This window comes from Fringilla coelebs (assembly GCF_963513975.1).
Source record: "Fringilla coelebs genome assembly, chromosome: Z".
Lineage (NCBI taxonomy): Eukaryota > Metazoa > Chordata > Aves > Passeriformes > Fringillidae > Fringilla > Fringilla coelebs.
The window spans coordinates 1,095,784-1,108,786 of record NC_140031.1 but is presented as its reverse complement, the minus strand read 5'-3'; the positions used below and the strand labels follow the sequence as shown (position 1 = coordinate 1,108,786).

Genomic DNA, 13,003 nt, shown 5'->3' with positions numbered 1-13,003 from the left:
AGGGGGTCACTGGTGCTTTTGCAACACATGAAAAGCAGCATGGAATCATAGAAATGCTGGGGTTGGGACGGACCTTTAAAGGCCATCTGGAAAAGGCCAGGGACACCTTCCACCACCCCAGGTTGCTCCAAACCCTATCCAACTCATCCTTGGACATCTCCAAAGATGAGGCAGCCACAGCTGCTCTGGGCTAGCTGTAGAAATTCCTTTCTTTACATCTACCCTAGAAGTCTAATAGATACCATTTCAGAGAGGAAACATCTGAAGGTGCTGCCCAAGGCAAGCAAAAGTCAGTTGGCTATGAAGAGAAAGGGCACCCCAGATTCCTTTGCTGATTAGAATTGGCTGCTAATTGCCAGCCTTTACATCCAGGGAACAGATTTCCCTGCCTGTTTAAGCAGTCAGTCCTTCACCTGCAGCAACACAGAGAGCACTGCTGCCCTCAGAGGAGCCCCAAAACAGCCTGGGAAAGGTGTGGAGAAGCATCCACACCCCAAGGTGCCCAGCTGGACACAGAACAATCTGCATCAGGGCAGTCAGAGGTGTGGCACTGCTCAGCGTTTCCATGTGCAGCCCTCACCACTTCAATTAACCCAGGGCAGAACATCCCTGGAAAATCCTCACTTCAGAAAAGGGGATGATAAGCCACTGCAATAAAAAAGGGTTTGAACCCAGGGATGGCTCTCACCACTGCTCTGCCAGAGACAGGGGAGACAGGGGACACCTCAGTGCAGATATTTACACCCTCACCTTCAGCAACACTGCTTGAAAACAGTATTTGAAGACAAATACACCTGAAATGTTCTTTGGACGTATATATCGCCAGTCAGAGTTTTTCCAAAGTCATCTTTCTTTAAAGCAATAATCCAAACCCATGAGGAGGGACCTGGAACATCTAGGATTTGTTTTCATGGTCATCCCTTCAGAAAATCACCACTGGCACAAGCAGCTTAACTGCACAACTTTATCCTGGTCTCTGCAGCAGGGCCAAAACCAGTTGCACTAAAACCACAGCTTTTCCAAGAGGGAAAAGGATCTGGAATAAATGAAGGCAGAGTCAGACCCTGTGAATAATTGTCAGGGGTCACTCCAGCTTTAATCCCAGATCTGACATTAATTCTCTGTGTCATGGAACGAGTCAATAAGTCTCTCCACCACGGAAATCATATTTAACCTACTTCTTTCAGGTTGCTTGGAGGATTAGTGCTCATAAAGCAATCTGAAGATTAAAAATCCTTTAAGTACTGCAGTTTGAATTGAGCCTGACCACAGTGAGAACACCCACAAAAGCCCTGATGCATTTCTCCATTGTCAGTGCTGCACAGGCCAAAAATGAACATAGCTACTGCATTGTGTTGCTAGAAATTTAAAAAATGAAAAAAAAAAAAAAATAAATAATTTTTTTAATAAATAAACCATGTAATTACCACTGGGTTGCACCCCTCAAGTGCTAATGACAGTGATGCAAAACTGAGACATTACGACTCTGCTTTCAAGTGAACAAACAGAAGTTGCACTCTGGAGGTGAAAATCAGAGGGTTGCAGCATTGTAACGCAGAGAAAAGCCTCCTCTGAAGTGGTCTCTGAAACCAGGAGTTGTTCCCATTTCTGTGGGATAACTGGAATTTGGAGCAGCATCACTGATGAGAGTGGCAGCAGCTTCTTTTGCTTGTTGGATCTAATTTGGGCTTTTAGAATCCCTGGCATTGTTATTCAGGCTAACAGAAAACCACAACTTAGGGGCTGCTACATTTTTCTCTCAGAGAAACCCAAGAAAATATTTTTAATCCAGTCGAACAAGAATGTTTAAGGACTTGTTTTCTGTTTTCATTTTCAAATATCAGCTGCAAATGCACATTTTATGGTGCAGCTGCTGAAGCCAGCAGCACTGCAAGGACAGACTTTCATGAGCTACACATTCATTTGGGTCATTTTTTACTCTGTACTTTCCATAAATGGCACGGATTACCCTATACAACCTCTTTATGGTTGTATAGGTCCTTCTTATTTTTACACAGAAAACTATATTTAACATAGATAATTTTCTTTTTGTAGGGATAACTTTTGATACAGTGCCACATACCCGTGGGGGAAAACAACACCGTTTTCACCAACAATCTACACCCATTTCAGAGCTTCAAAATACATTCTGGTCACAAAGAACGAGTTGGATTCCAAAGAGGTGGACTTGATCATCCTGATGGGTGATCTTGAGTTGAACTTGATCATCCTGATGGGTCCCTTCCAGCTCAGCATCTTCTATGATTCTGAGATGCACTGGGGGCGATGCTGTCCCTGGTTACCCTGTGCAGCTTTGGAGCCCATCTGCTCACACCCCACTGGGATTCAGCAAGGAGACAGTGAAAAAAATGTGGCCTTCAATGTCTTAGTTGCTGGGAAAAAGCCTAAAAGCAGCAGTTTGGCCCGGAATGGGCAAGGATGGGCACGCACGTGGAGGCCAGGCGGGGTGCAGCATTGCCCTGCTCCAGCTCGGCGGGGCAGGGCTGCTGCCTCCCTTCACCCTCACCCACCCCACAGTCCCAATGCCAGGGCCAAACCCCAGGGAGCAGACCACGGCATCTCTGCAGAGGTCAGAGTGCTTCCAGGAAGTGTTCAGCACTCCAGGCATTTTCCCCATGGGAGCATTGGAACTCCCGCAGGCCCCAGCCCGTTCATGCCCCTTTTCCCAAAACACTTCGCACAGCCGGCTGGAAACGCCTCTCCAACCGCACAGAAAACCCTCACAGCTCCAAATTTCTCTGTCCAGTCTGGATGACCTCCTGGCAGGACTGATGCCCTGCACACCCCGTCGGGGGGGAACACGAGCTCCCCAGCCCCACGGAAACGAGGTCAGCAATTCCTTTGTGCGCTGTTCCCAAGGAGAGCAGAACACGCACCCGGCCAGCTTCCCGACTCTCTGGCACCCTGATGCTCTGTTCTGGGCCGGGATCACGCCACAGAGCATCCCTGGCTCCAGCCCAGGCCACCTGCAGGCTGCTGGAGCGCTGCTGCAGAGGGAGGAGGCTTGGGGCTGGGTCCTCCCAAAAAGCACCGCACGCTGGAAGGAGCCCTGGGATGCTGTGCCAGCAGATCAGCTCTGGAGCACCAGGAGCACGGGTCAGTTGTGCTTCCACCCCATGCCAGCCCCAGAAAGAAGGTCCTGACTGACCACCATCCTAAGCTACTGCTGCTTGGAAAACTCCCACCCTGCCATCTGACTAATTAATCCATTGATGAACATTAGGAAAACCCCAGAAAGGGTTTTTCAGGAACTACACTCTGGGTTCCCCATCCCGAGAGCTCCAGAAGTTCACTGAGGGTGTGGGGTGGCCAGCAGTGACTGGGAGGTGGGCAAGGCCAGTGACAAGTCTTTGGGCTCTGATGTGATTATGCTGCTCATAAATGCTGTTTTGAATGTTTAATGATACTCAGTGTTGCAGCTGTCTCCCCTCAGAGCTCCAGCAGTTCTCCTGCACCACAGCAGTAGTTACATGTTTGATGTAGGCTATTATCCCTCCTTCCTGGTCAGTGATACTTCACACACACACTCATTACTTTCAGGCCTTTTTCTGCCTTAAGCTTCCCCATGCCAGTTCTGTCCCATTTATGAGTATTTATGATTTTTCTATAAGGATTGTTTCATTCATTATTAAATCTGCTAGCAAATAGCACAGTCCTTATTCCAAATTGCCAAAAAGAAAAAAAAAACTTACATTTAAAAGAAGTTCATTAGTTGGCCACTTATCCCCAGAGCATCTCTGTCCTCTCCCACAGCAGGTAAGACCAGAGGGTCTCTCCTCCACTTCTTGGGAAACATTTCCTCGAGTGTCTCCCAATTTATTTTTTTTCTACATATCACCTCAGGAGAAGAAAAGCAATCCCTGGGGTCTTACAGCAGCACCAGCACATTCATGGGATAGCTCCTGCAAACTCTCCTCCCCTCATCCCCATCCCACTTTCAGCTCTAAACAGAAGAAAACTCCCTCAGTTTCACAACTTCCCAAATTCAGGGCTGGAGTTATTTTTCTTCTGGTCCCCTTTTTAGACCAGAGCTTTATTTTTGGGATGATCCCTGCTGCACAGCGCTGGCGAGGTGCAGCACAGCTCAGCCCCCAGCCCCCTGCAAGCCCCCACCCAGCCCCATTCCCCTGGAGACAAAACCCTTCCCTGCCTTTAATATAACACAGGATTCAGCCTTATTTACTGTGCCACTCTGATTCCCCTTGCATCTCTGTCGGGGGTTAATCTCTCTTTTAACTCCTATCTGCTCTCTCTGTACAGCTTTAAATCCTCCTGAAAAAGCTTGAAGTCTGAAGTGCTATGAAAGGACATCCCCCACCGTGCCCATACCCCTCCCTGAGTCCATTTGCTTGTGTGGGAAGGGAAGGGAAGGGGAAGGGGAAGGGGAAGGGGAAGGGGAAGGGGAAGGGGAAGGGAAGAAGAAAGAAACCCACAAAAAAAACCCAGCAACAAAACCAAAACAAAAAAAAAAGAACCTCACCAAACCCAAAAGCATTAAGAAACCTTGGACTAGCAACTCTTGGCTTGGGCTCAGATTGAACCCAACTGGTAAAAAAGGGAGAGACAAGGGTCAAAGACAGGCAAGTCACACAAATATATCCATTGTGGTGATTTTCCTAATAGGCTCAGCCCAGCACCACATGAAAACATGATGACCGAACTGACAAGTCGAGCTGGCAAGAATTAAAATGGAGCTGCAGTCCAGATGGGAATATCTAACCAAAAATACACCTAAAATACACCTAAAGCTGCCAGAGGCTGGGAGGGGGGAGCTGGTGTTGCACTGTCACCATCCAAACTTCCTCCACAGAGCTGGCAACAACTAGTGACATTCAGGGGTCGGAGCATGAATCATAGACTCTCTTAGGTTGGAAAAGCCCTCCCAAGACCCTGGAGTCCAAGCTGTGCCCCATCCCTGAGATGACATCCCTGGTACTGTGTCACCAGCCCAGAGACTCAGTGCCACGTCCAGCCCTTTCTTGGACACCTCCAGGGCTGGACGTGGCACTCCCTGGGCAGTTCCAGTGCCTGACCTCCCCTTCCATGGGTAAATTCCTGCTGATGTCCCCCCTGACCCTCCCCATGTCCATCCTGAGGCCGTTCCCTCTCCTCCTGTCCCTGTTCCCTGGAGCACAGCCCGACCCCCCGGCTGTCCCCTCCTGTCAGGAGCTGTGCAGAGCCACAAGGGCCCCCCTGAGCCTCCTTTGCTCCAGGCTCAGCCCCTTCCCAGCTCCCTCAGCCTCTCCTGGGGCTCCAGCCCTTCCCAGCTCCGTTCCCTGCCCTGGACACGCTCCAGCCCCTCGGGGTCTCTCTTGTCCTGAGGGCCCAGAGCTGTCCCCAGCTCAGCCTTGGCAGTGTGAAACATGTGCTGCTCAGGTCAGGCTGACTGCAGCAGAAATGCAGGTTTTCAAGAGGGAATTTTTGCCAGACTCCAGGCTCCTGCCCAGAGGGATGACACACAGGGAAATCAGAGCCAGGGTGTGGGCACACCGGGCGTCTCTTGTTCCTCTGTGAGAAAAGCAGGAATCAGCCAGGCCACCAGGAGCTGTGCTGTCCTTCTGTGCGACCATGGCACAGCTTCCAGACTGCTCCCAGGAGGGCCAACACCCTCTGTGGCCCCCCAGCCCCACTGCACCTCTCCAGGACAGGACCCTGACCAGAGCAGGTGCCTGCACTGCCCTGCAGGCAATCCGTGTCTCAAGGCACTCACTGCTTCCAACCCAGCACCACTAACAACCACTAATGATCCATCCTTCCACCGTCCCAGCACCACCAACCATCCCAGCACCACTAACAACCACTAATGATCCATCCTTCCACCATCCCAGCACCACCAACCATCCCAGCACCACTAACAACCACTAATGATCCATCCTTCCACCGTCCCAGCACCACCAACCATCCCAGCACCACCACTAACAACCACTAATGATCCATCCTTCCACCAACCCAACACCACCAACCACCCCAGCACCACTAATAACCACTAATTGATCCATCCTTCCATCATCCCAGCACCACCAACCATCCCAGCACCACTAACAATCACTAATGATCCATCCTTCCACCAACCCAACACCACTAATAACCACTAATTGATCCATCCTTCTACCCTCCCAGCACTTGACTCCACCTCCTCCAGCAGCAGCACTTGGAGCAAACTGGCTCCATTTTGTTTAAAACAACACTGTTTCAGTGAACTGGCTGTGTTTAGTTCACACTGGGTATCTGGGGAGTTTCTAAGGAGCTGGTCACTGTGAAAATTAGAGGATGTCACATATGAATTTTAATCACTTGCCTTTTTTTTTGGTTTTTTTTTTAAGCTGTTTCACATGCAAGTGCTGCAAAATCATCCTCTTTGTGAAAAGCTCTTGCTTAAAGGGGAGTTTAATGCACACTGAATCCACTGTAGGTGTTCAGGTGCTTTATGAAAAATTCTGACTCAAAAAAGGGTCAGGTGTTGTTACACAACCTCTGCAGCCCCACCAACAGATTTTAGTTTTTCCTTTTTCTCTTTTTTTTATTTTTCTTCCCCCCCCCCTCATTTTAAATTGGCATTTTCTGATGACAGGACAAAAGCAAACACAGGATGCCACAGTCACCTGTGAAGCTGCCTCCTGTCTCACTAACACTTGTACGCACCAGCTGCCTCACACTCTGCCCTGCCACCCTGTCTCTGCATGCAAAGCTCAGAAACAAAAATCTAATTACCTGCAGTTTTTCTCATTTAACACAGAGTCTTAAGTTTTGTGCCCTTTCCCCTTGCCATCCACTCAATCCCGTTCAATCCCCTTCACTGTGCTTTCCCTGTGTGCTCTGGGCCACTAATGGACATAAAATATTCAAAAACCCCCAGGACTGGCCAGACTGTTTTCCTGCTCTCAGTCACCTTGCAAGTTTGACCTTCTGAGACAGCAGGCTGGAGTTTTATTCCTGATCTATGAGGACGCCCCAGACACAATCCAATTGTTTAAAAGCTGAACTGCAAAACAAGCGATATCTTTGCACCAGTTTGGGTTTAACAAGGCACATCCCACCTCACCCCAAAGCGGTAAAGCTGAGCTGCAGACAGTTAACAAGGCATCCCACAGAGTCAGCATTTCAGCTGGAAAAGGGCAACAAGGAGTCCTTTTCAATGCCCTTTACCCATCACCCAGGGGCTCTGCCATCCACACCCCCTGCCCCAGCAGCTCCCTGCTCTCCTTGGAGCACCGTGGAGGGAAAAGCTCAGATCAAGCTGCAGAGAACACAACACCCACCCAGGAGCCCTCAGGCTTAAAACTCAGTGTGTTACATTTTAAGGCACGTTTCAAATAACCAGGTAGATTCCTATAATCCATGTCCCAATCTCCTCTCAGCCCTGTCTGAAGCCCTCTTTTGTACCCAAGCCTGCAATTACCATAATAACAGCCCAAAACAGAGAGTGCCAGAGGAGCACTGAGCAGTGAGCACCTTGCCTGAGAGCTCTGAAGGTGGTTATTTTCCTGTCCCCTTGAAAAGAAAGCAGTCTGAACCACCCAGAGACAGCAGCTGTCCTTTATGAGCTGCTGTCAAAAGTAGCTTTATTCTGATAAGCAGGGAAGCAGAGACAAGCGTCGTTGGCTAGAGCTGCTATCCCACTGCCTGCAAAATTCCTGAGGGATGTGGGAGAACAGCACCTAGCAAACCTCAGCACCTGAAGTCTGTCCCTACACAAAAAGAAAAGTGAGTTGCTGCCTTGTGTTTTAGGCATTTGCCCTGGAAAGCCCACAGGCCCTGTCCACACGGTCAGCAAAACCCTGGTGTCCTCTAAGGAGAGCCCTGCAGCTTGCTGCTCAGTCTGGAATCACACAGGGACAAAACCCTAAGTCTTCCTCTGTCTGCAGGCAGCTCCCCAAATTCCTGAACTCTTCTCCAAGCAGTTTTGCCCAGAGCACAAGCACTTGCAGGAGTGCACTGCAGGCTGGACTCAGTTTGGGTGCAATCCATCCGATCTCTGGCCATGGCAGTGCTCCTCCAGATGCCTCTCTGGATTGAAATCTGGCTCATTTTTGTTAGAAATGCATCCTAACTCACCATGAAAACCCAGACACGGCAGAAAGAAAGAACCTTGGAAAATGGTTCAGTGCTTACTCTTGCTGTTAAAAGCCAGGGCTGTACAAAAATCTCAGCTAATTCACAAGCAAACAAAACCACACTGTGTGAGTCCTGACAACTATAATGAAATGATCCCTGGAACAACAATTTCTAGTTTTCTCACCAGTTCTCTTTTGGATCATGTCTTGTTTCTTAGGAACAAAATCCTACATTTGCCCCCAGCAACACAACAAGCACGGAAATAAATAAAGTAAAACTCTCACCGTATCCATCTGGTGAAGGAAGGGATTTGAGGGACCCATAAATATCTCCAAGTATCTGCCAGCTAACACCTAACTCAAAATCACAGTATCTCCATAAAGCAGCAACTAACATTAGCTTCTGGATTTAGTTTGATTATCTCACCGAACTATCTGAAATGTGGTTTCCTCTAAGCTATTAAACACCACGTTTGCAGAGCGGTTTGAATTTCTTCCAGGAAGCTCATCCAAGAAGCAAGAAGAGAGGGATCTCTTGCAGAACCCCTGAGGAGCACAGGGACCCCATCAGCCCAGCAGCCTGGGCGCAGTACTGGGATCAAGTCATTAGGCAGAATTAATTAGAAATACCTGACCTCCAGCACACTCCCCTACATGACTTTGCTTTCACTGAGCATCTGGAGCATTTAATGGCATTTTTGCCCCTTTTGACCCAAACCCCCGTGGCTGGGCACCCCCTGACCTGGCCATCTGCTTGTAGGCTTCCTCGGCCACGGCGAAGATGTGGGGGTCCATGTCCCCCATGTTCTGGCCGCTGTAGGCGTAGATGACATCCTGCTCGTAGATGGGCAGCTGCTCGTAGGGGTTGATGGCCACCAGCACGATACCTGAGGGCAGACAGACAGGCAGGGGGGTGATATATCTGGGTTTTCAGGGCTTGTTTTAGTTGCTTCAATGAGATTTTTAAAATGCAGTGGTTGAGAGTTAACAAAGAAAGTGAGTGGGGAAGGGCTCGTAATTCTTATCTCGGCCTCCCCTTCAATAGCAAGGCACTAAGCCCCTGTACAGCTACAAAGGAGATGCACAGAACCAGAGAGAAGAGCAAAAATATACAATAATCTCCATTGTGTGAGGACAGGCTTTGCAGCAGGGGTGAGGAGAGATCAACACAGCCTGAGCCAACACTACAGAAAAGCAATTCCTGTGCAACCAAAGCTCTGCTAGACCCAAACAAACATCCCGGGTTTTCCCCTGGCCTGGGTTGTGAGTAAAAACTCCTAACAAACAATGCGCCCAAATCAAACTGGAATACATAAATCACAGGGAAGGAAGGTCAGAGCCTGCTCGGAGGCTTTCCCGTCTGCCTCCTCTCCAGCTCTGGGCACTGAGCTGGCAGCTAATGAGAGGCCAAGCCACACGAGAGCTCCCCGTGGGCTCCAGGGAGCTGCTCTGCACCCCAGCTCCACCTCTGGGGAGCTTTGTGTCAGGCAGGTCTCAGCTGTCCCTGCACAAGCTCCAGGAGCACCTGGCTCTGGGGCCAGTGCCAATGTCCCCAGCCTCCAATGTCCCCTCTGCACCTGGCTGTTGTGCTCCTGGCTGCGGGGCCAGTGCCAATGTTCCCAATCCCCCCAATGTCCCCAATCCCCCAGTGATGTCCCCAGTGTCCCCAGTGCCCCCAGTGCCCCCAGTGCCCCCAGTGTCCCCACTGCACCTGGCTGTGGGGCCAGTGCTGTACCCCTGGCTGTGGAGCCAACGTTGCGCTCCCAGCCGAGCCAGCCCGGGGCTCGGGCACGCTCCCACTGCAGGAGCACAGGAGCTCTCAGCTGGCAGCAAACACCAGGACAGGCAAAGGGCAGTGACTGTCCCAGCAGCTGCCCCTGCAGGACATTGACACAGCTGCTTCACCCCCCGAGCCCTTCTCCTGCCTGCTGGCTTCCTGGTTCTGCTCAGGTCACCTCCCAGTTTCCCCTGACTCACCAAAACCACAAAGCAAACCAAGCTGAAGGGCTCTGCTCACTTCAGACAAGCACCTTCCTGCCCTTCCCAGCAAGCACGAGGCATGCTGCAGCCAGGCAGAGCTTTGCAACTAAACCTGCACAGCCCAAACGCCCGCGTCCCCATCAATGCTGTGCTCCAGAAATTGTGAGCCTTCTCAGAAGCTGCCTCCACAAAACCTCACTGACTTTGGGTGAGAGCAGGCCTGTGGGTGACTGAAGGCACCTGTGCAGCTGCAAAAGGCTGCAACTTATGCCAGTAATCCAACATTACACATCATTAAGTACTGAAAGTTAACATTACTCAGAGCCACAGTGGCTAGATATTTCTAGGGTGCATCATGTCCCCCTGCCAGTTTTCTCCTCTGCCACCCCAAACTGCAACAACAGTCACAGCTGTACACACAGCTTTAACAGCAGCCAGGGAATGGCTTCCCAGGGCCAGAGGGCAGGGACAGATGGGATATTGGGAATGAGGAATTGCTGGCTGGGAGGGTGGGCAGGCCCTGGCCCAGGGTGCCCAGAGCAGCTGTGGCTGCCCCTGGATCCCTGGCAGTGTCCAAGGCCAGGCTGGACAGGGCTTGGAGCAGCCTGGGACAGTGGAAGGTGTCCCTGCCAATGGCAGGGGGTTGGAACATGATCCTTAAAACTCCTTCCAACCCAAACAAGTCTGGGATTCTATGAATTAAGAATCCTTTCTTCTTAATTTTTCAAGCTGCACCTTGTTGCTGTCCATCCACAGGTAACTGCTGTCCTGAATAGCTTTGGCAGGGTGCCCTCCCCTAAAATCATAAACCCAAGCTCACACCTGCCCTCCTCCTGCTCTGAATTTGGGAGTTAGATAATTCCCAAAGCCGGAAGAAAGGGAAGGAAATGGCAGCGCTGGAAGGTTTTCTGCATTTTTTCTGGAGGAAAACCTGCTATGGACATTCCTCAGTAGTATCTGTCTGTCTGGCATGCCATGCTCACTGGTTTTTTTAAGTCTACTTTTCCCCTGTGGGGGCTGCCAAGGCTGGCCCCAAACTCACCTAACAAGGTGCTCCCACCAAGAACAGGTGGACCATGAGCTCAGCAAGGTCTCAGTGCACCCACCCTCAAAAACCACCTCTGGGTTTGCACACAGAAAACTAAACCCACCACCCCAGGCTTTCCTCACGCTGCAGCCTCTGGCTGATGGTCCCAGGGGCTTCTCTGCGGCCCCACACGCTCTGGGGAGCTGGAGGCGTGCTCTGGACACTCACCACAGTAGGTGTAGATGTGGTTGGACTCGAGGAACCTGACTTTGAGGTTGTGCAGGACGGCGGGCTCGTGCAGGTAGCTGAGGGCTGTCAGGTCATTCTGCCCCACCAGGATGTCTGGGTTGCGCAGGAAGGGCAGCTCACTCCCTGGCAGGTCGATGGGATACTCACAGAGCTGAGGGGACACAGGAACACAGCAAAAGAACAGCTCCTTTAATGGCCCGCAGCGTTTCCAGGCATAACTCCTGCTGGTGTTAAACACTCGCACGCCCGGCTCTAAATTAAATTATAAACCCCTTGGGGATAAATGCTCTTGCATGCAGACTGCCAGGTCACCCCACTGGTGATGGCCAGCAGCACAGCACATGGTCCTGGTGGACACTGATGGTCCACGAACACCAGCCTGCCCACACCTGAGGCATCTTCAGGCCAGCCTTGGGACAAAGACCCTTCAGCCAGCTCTGAGCAGTGACAGCAGCAACAGAAACCCACGGCTTCACCTGATCCAAGCATCTTCCTGCTCTTGGAAAAGCGGCCTCATTCCAAACTAGACCATGCTCTTACCATCAGAGCGATTTCTCAGCTCATTTTTAATTCAGGTTACTTTTACACCTGGCACCCCTTGAGGCAGAGGGGACATGGAGAAGTCCCAGCTGCTGAAGTGTCTGAGGAGCTGGGTTATGCTGCTGAAGTTGGCATAGGGGCAGCCTTATGCTATTTTTGACTCACCCCCAAATGAGCAACAGAGCCATCAACTAAAGAAGAGCTGCATTTTTTTTTTTTTCTTTACAGAGGAGGGAAAAAAATATTGCCAGTGATGCTGCTCCCCCCAGGGTGCCTCAGAAAGGAGGCCTGATGCTCAACTCCCATCAGAAGGGAGGAATCCCAGCTTCCAAGGAAAACCACTGTCACTGCCCTGGATCCCTGCCTGGGCAAACAGCACGAGGAAGGCTGACCCAGGTGCATGAGGACAGGCTCCCTCAGCGTGTCTGACAACTTCAGGCTGGTTTTATCCTCCAGTTCCACGTTGTCAACGCCAATTTTCAAGAGTTTGCACTCAGTCTCACATCTTAATGGCAAACACACCAGGGATGCCCTGTGATATTTAACAGCCAGCCCTTCATTGGGAGGGAGCTCTCCTGCATACAGAGCAGAGCCAGGAACCACAAAACCCGTGAAGACTCACTTAAAGCACAAGGACCAAAGGAAGCTCTGAACAGCTGGGTAATGCATGTTGGCTGTCAGGAACAAAAGGCTTTCTTCAGCTTTGAATCCCCTGAAGGTACCTGTGCTGGGCACCTCCAACCTGCTGCACACAAGTGCTGCTCCCCTTTGCCAGAGCTTTTCAGACCAACATGACACAGATCCAGGCAGGACTTCACACAGGAGAGCATCAAACAGGGCACTCCCAGAGACCTCGGGCCTCTTGCACAACCCCAAAATGAGATGTTCCATGTTTCACCATGACTGTGGCATGCTTATTAAGCTACAACACCTGGTAATCCTTTCATCACCTTGTACTTTAATGTTGCTGATCCTGAACTCAGCTGCACAAAGGGATTTGACCTTGCAGGGCTTCTCAGCCCCTTTACTTTCCAGGGAAATATCCAGATTAAAGAGGAAAAAAATAATTCCTGTCCAAGTACTAAAACTGCAGGAGATTCTCAACCAGGAGGGGAGGATGGGGGTTGTGGCA

The 13,003-nt window shown here is 50.7% G+C and overlaps 1 protein-coding gene across 1 annotated transcript in view; it reads right to left on the bottom strand.

Moving 5' to 3' along the window:
* MYO5B (myosin VB) overlaps window positions 1-13,003 on the bottom strand; it is a gene marked incomplete at its 5' end in the record, with an annotated part of 144,200 nt that overhangs the window by 99,525 nt on the left and 31,672 nt on the right. Inside the window, 2 exons of the mRNA XM_084224607.1 lie at window positions 8,818-8,962; window positions 11,311-11,482. Of these exons, the coding sequence (XP_084080733.1) occupies window positions 8,818-8,962; window positions 11,311-11,482 (317 nt within the window). The remainder of the gene's footprint in view (window positions 1-8,817; window positions 8,963-11,310; window positions 11,483-13,003) is intronic.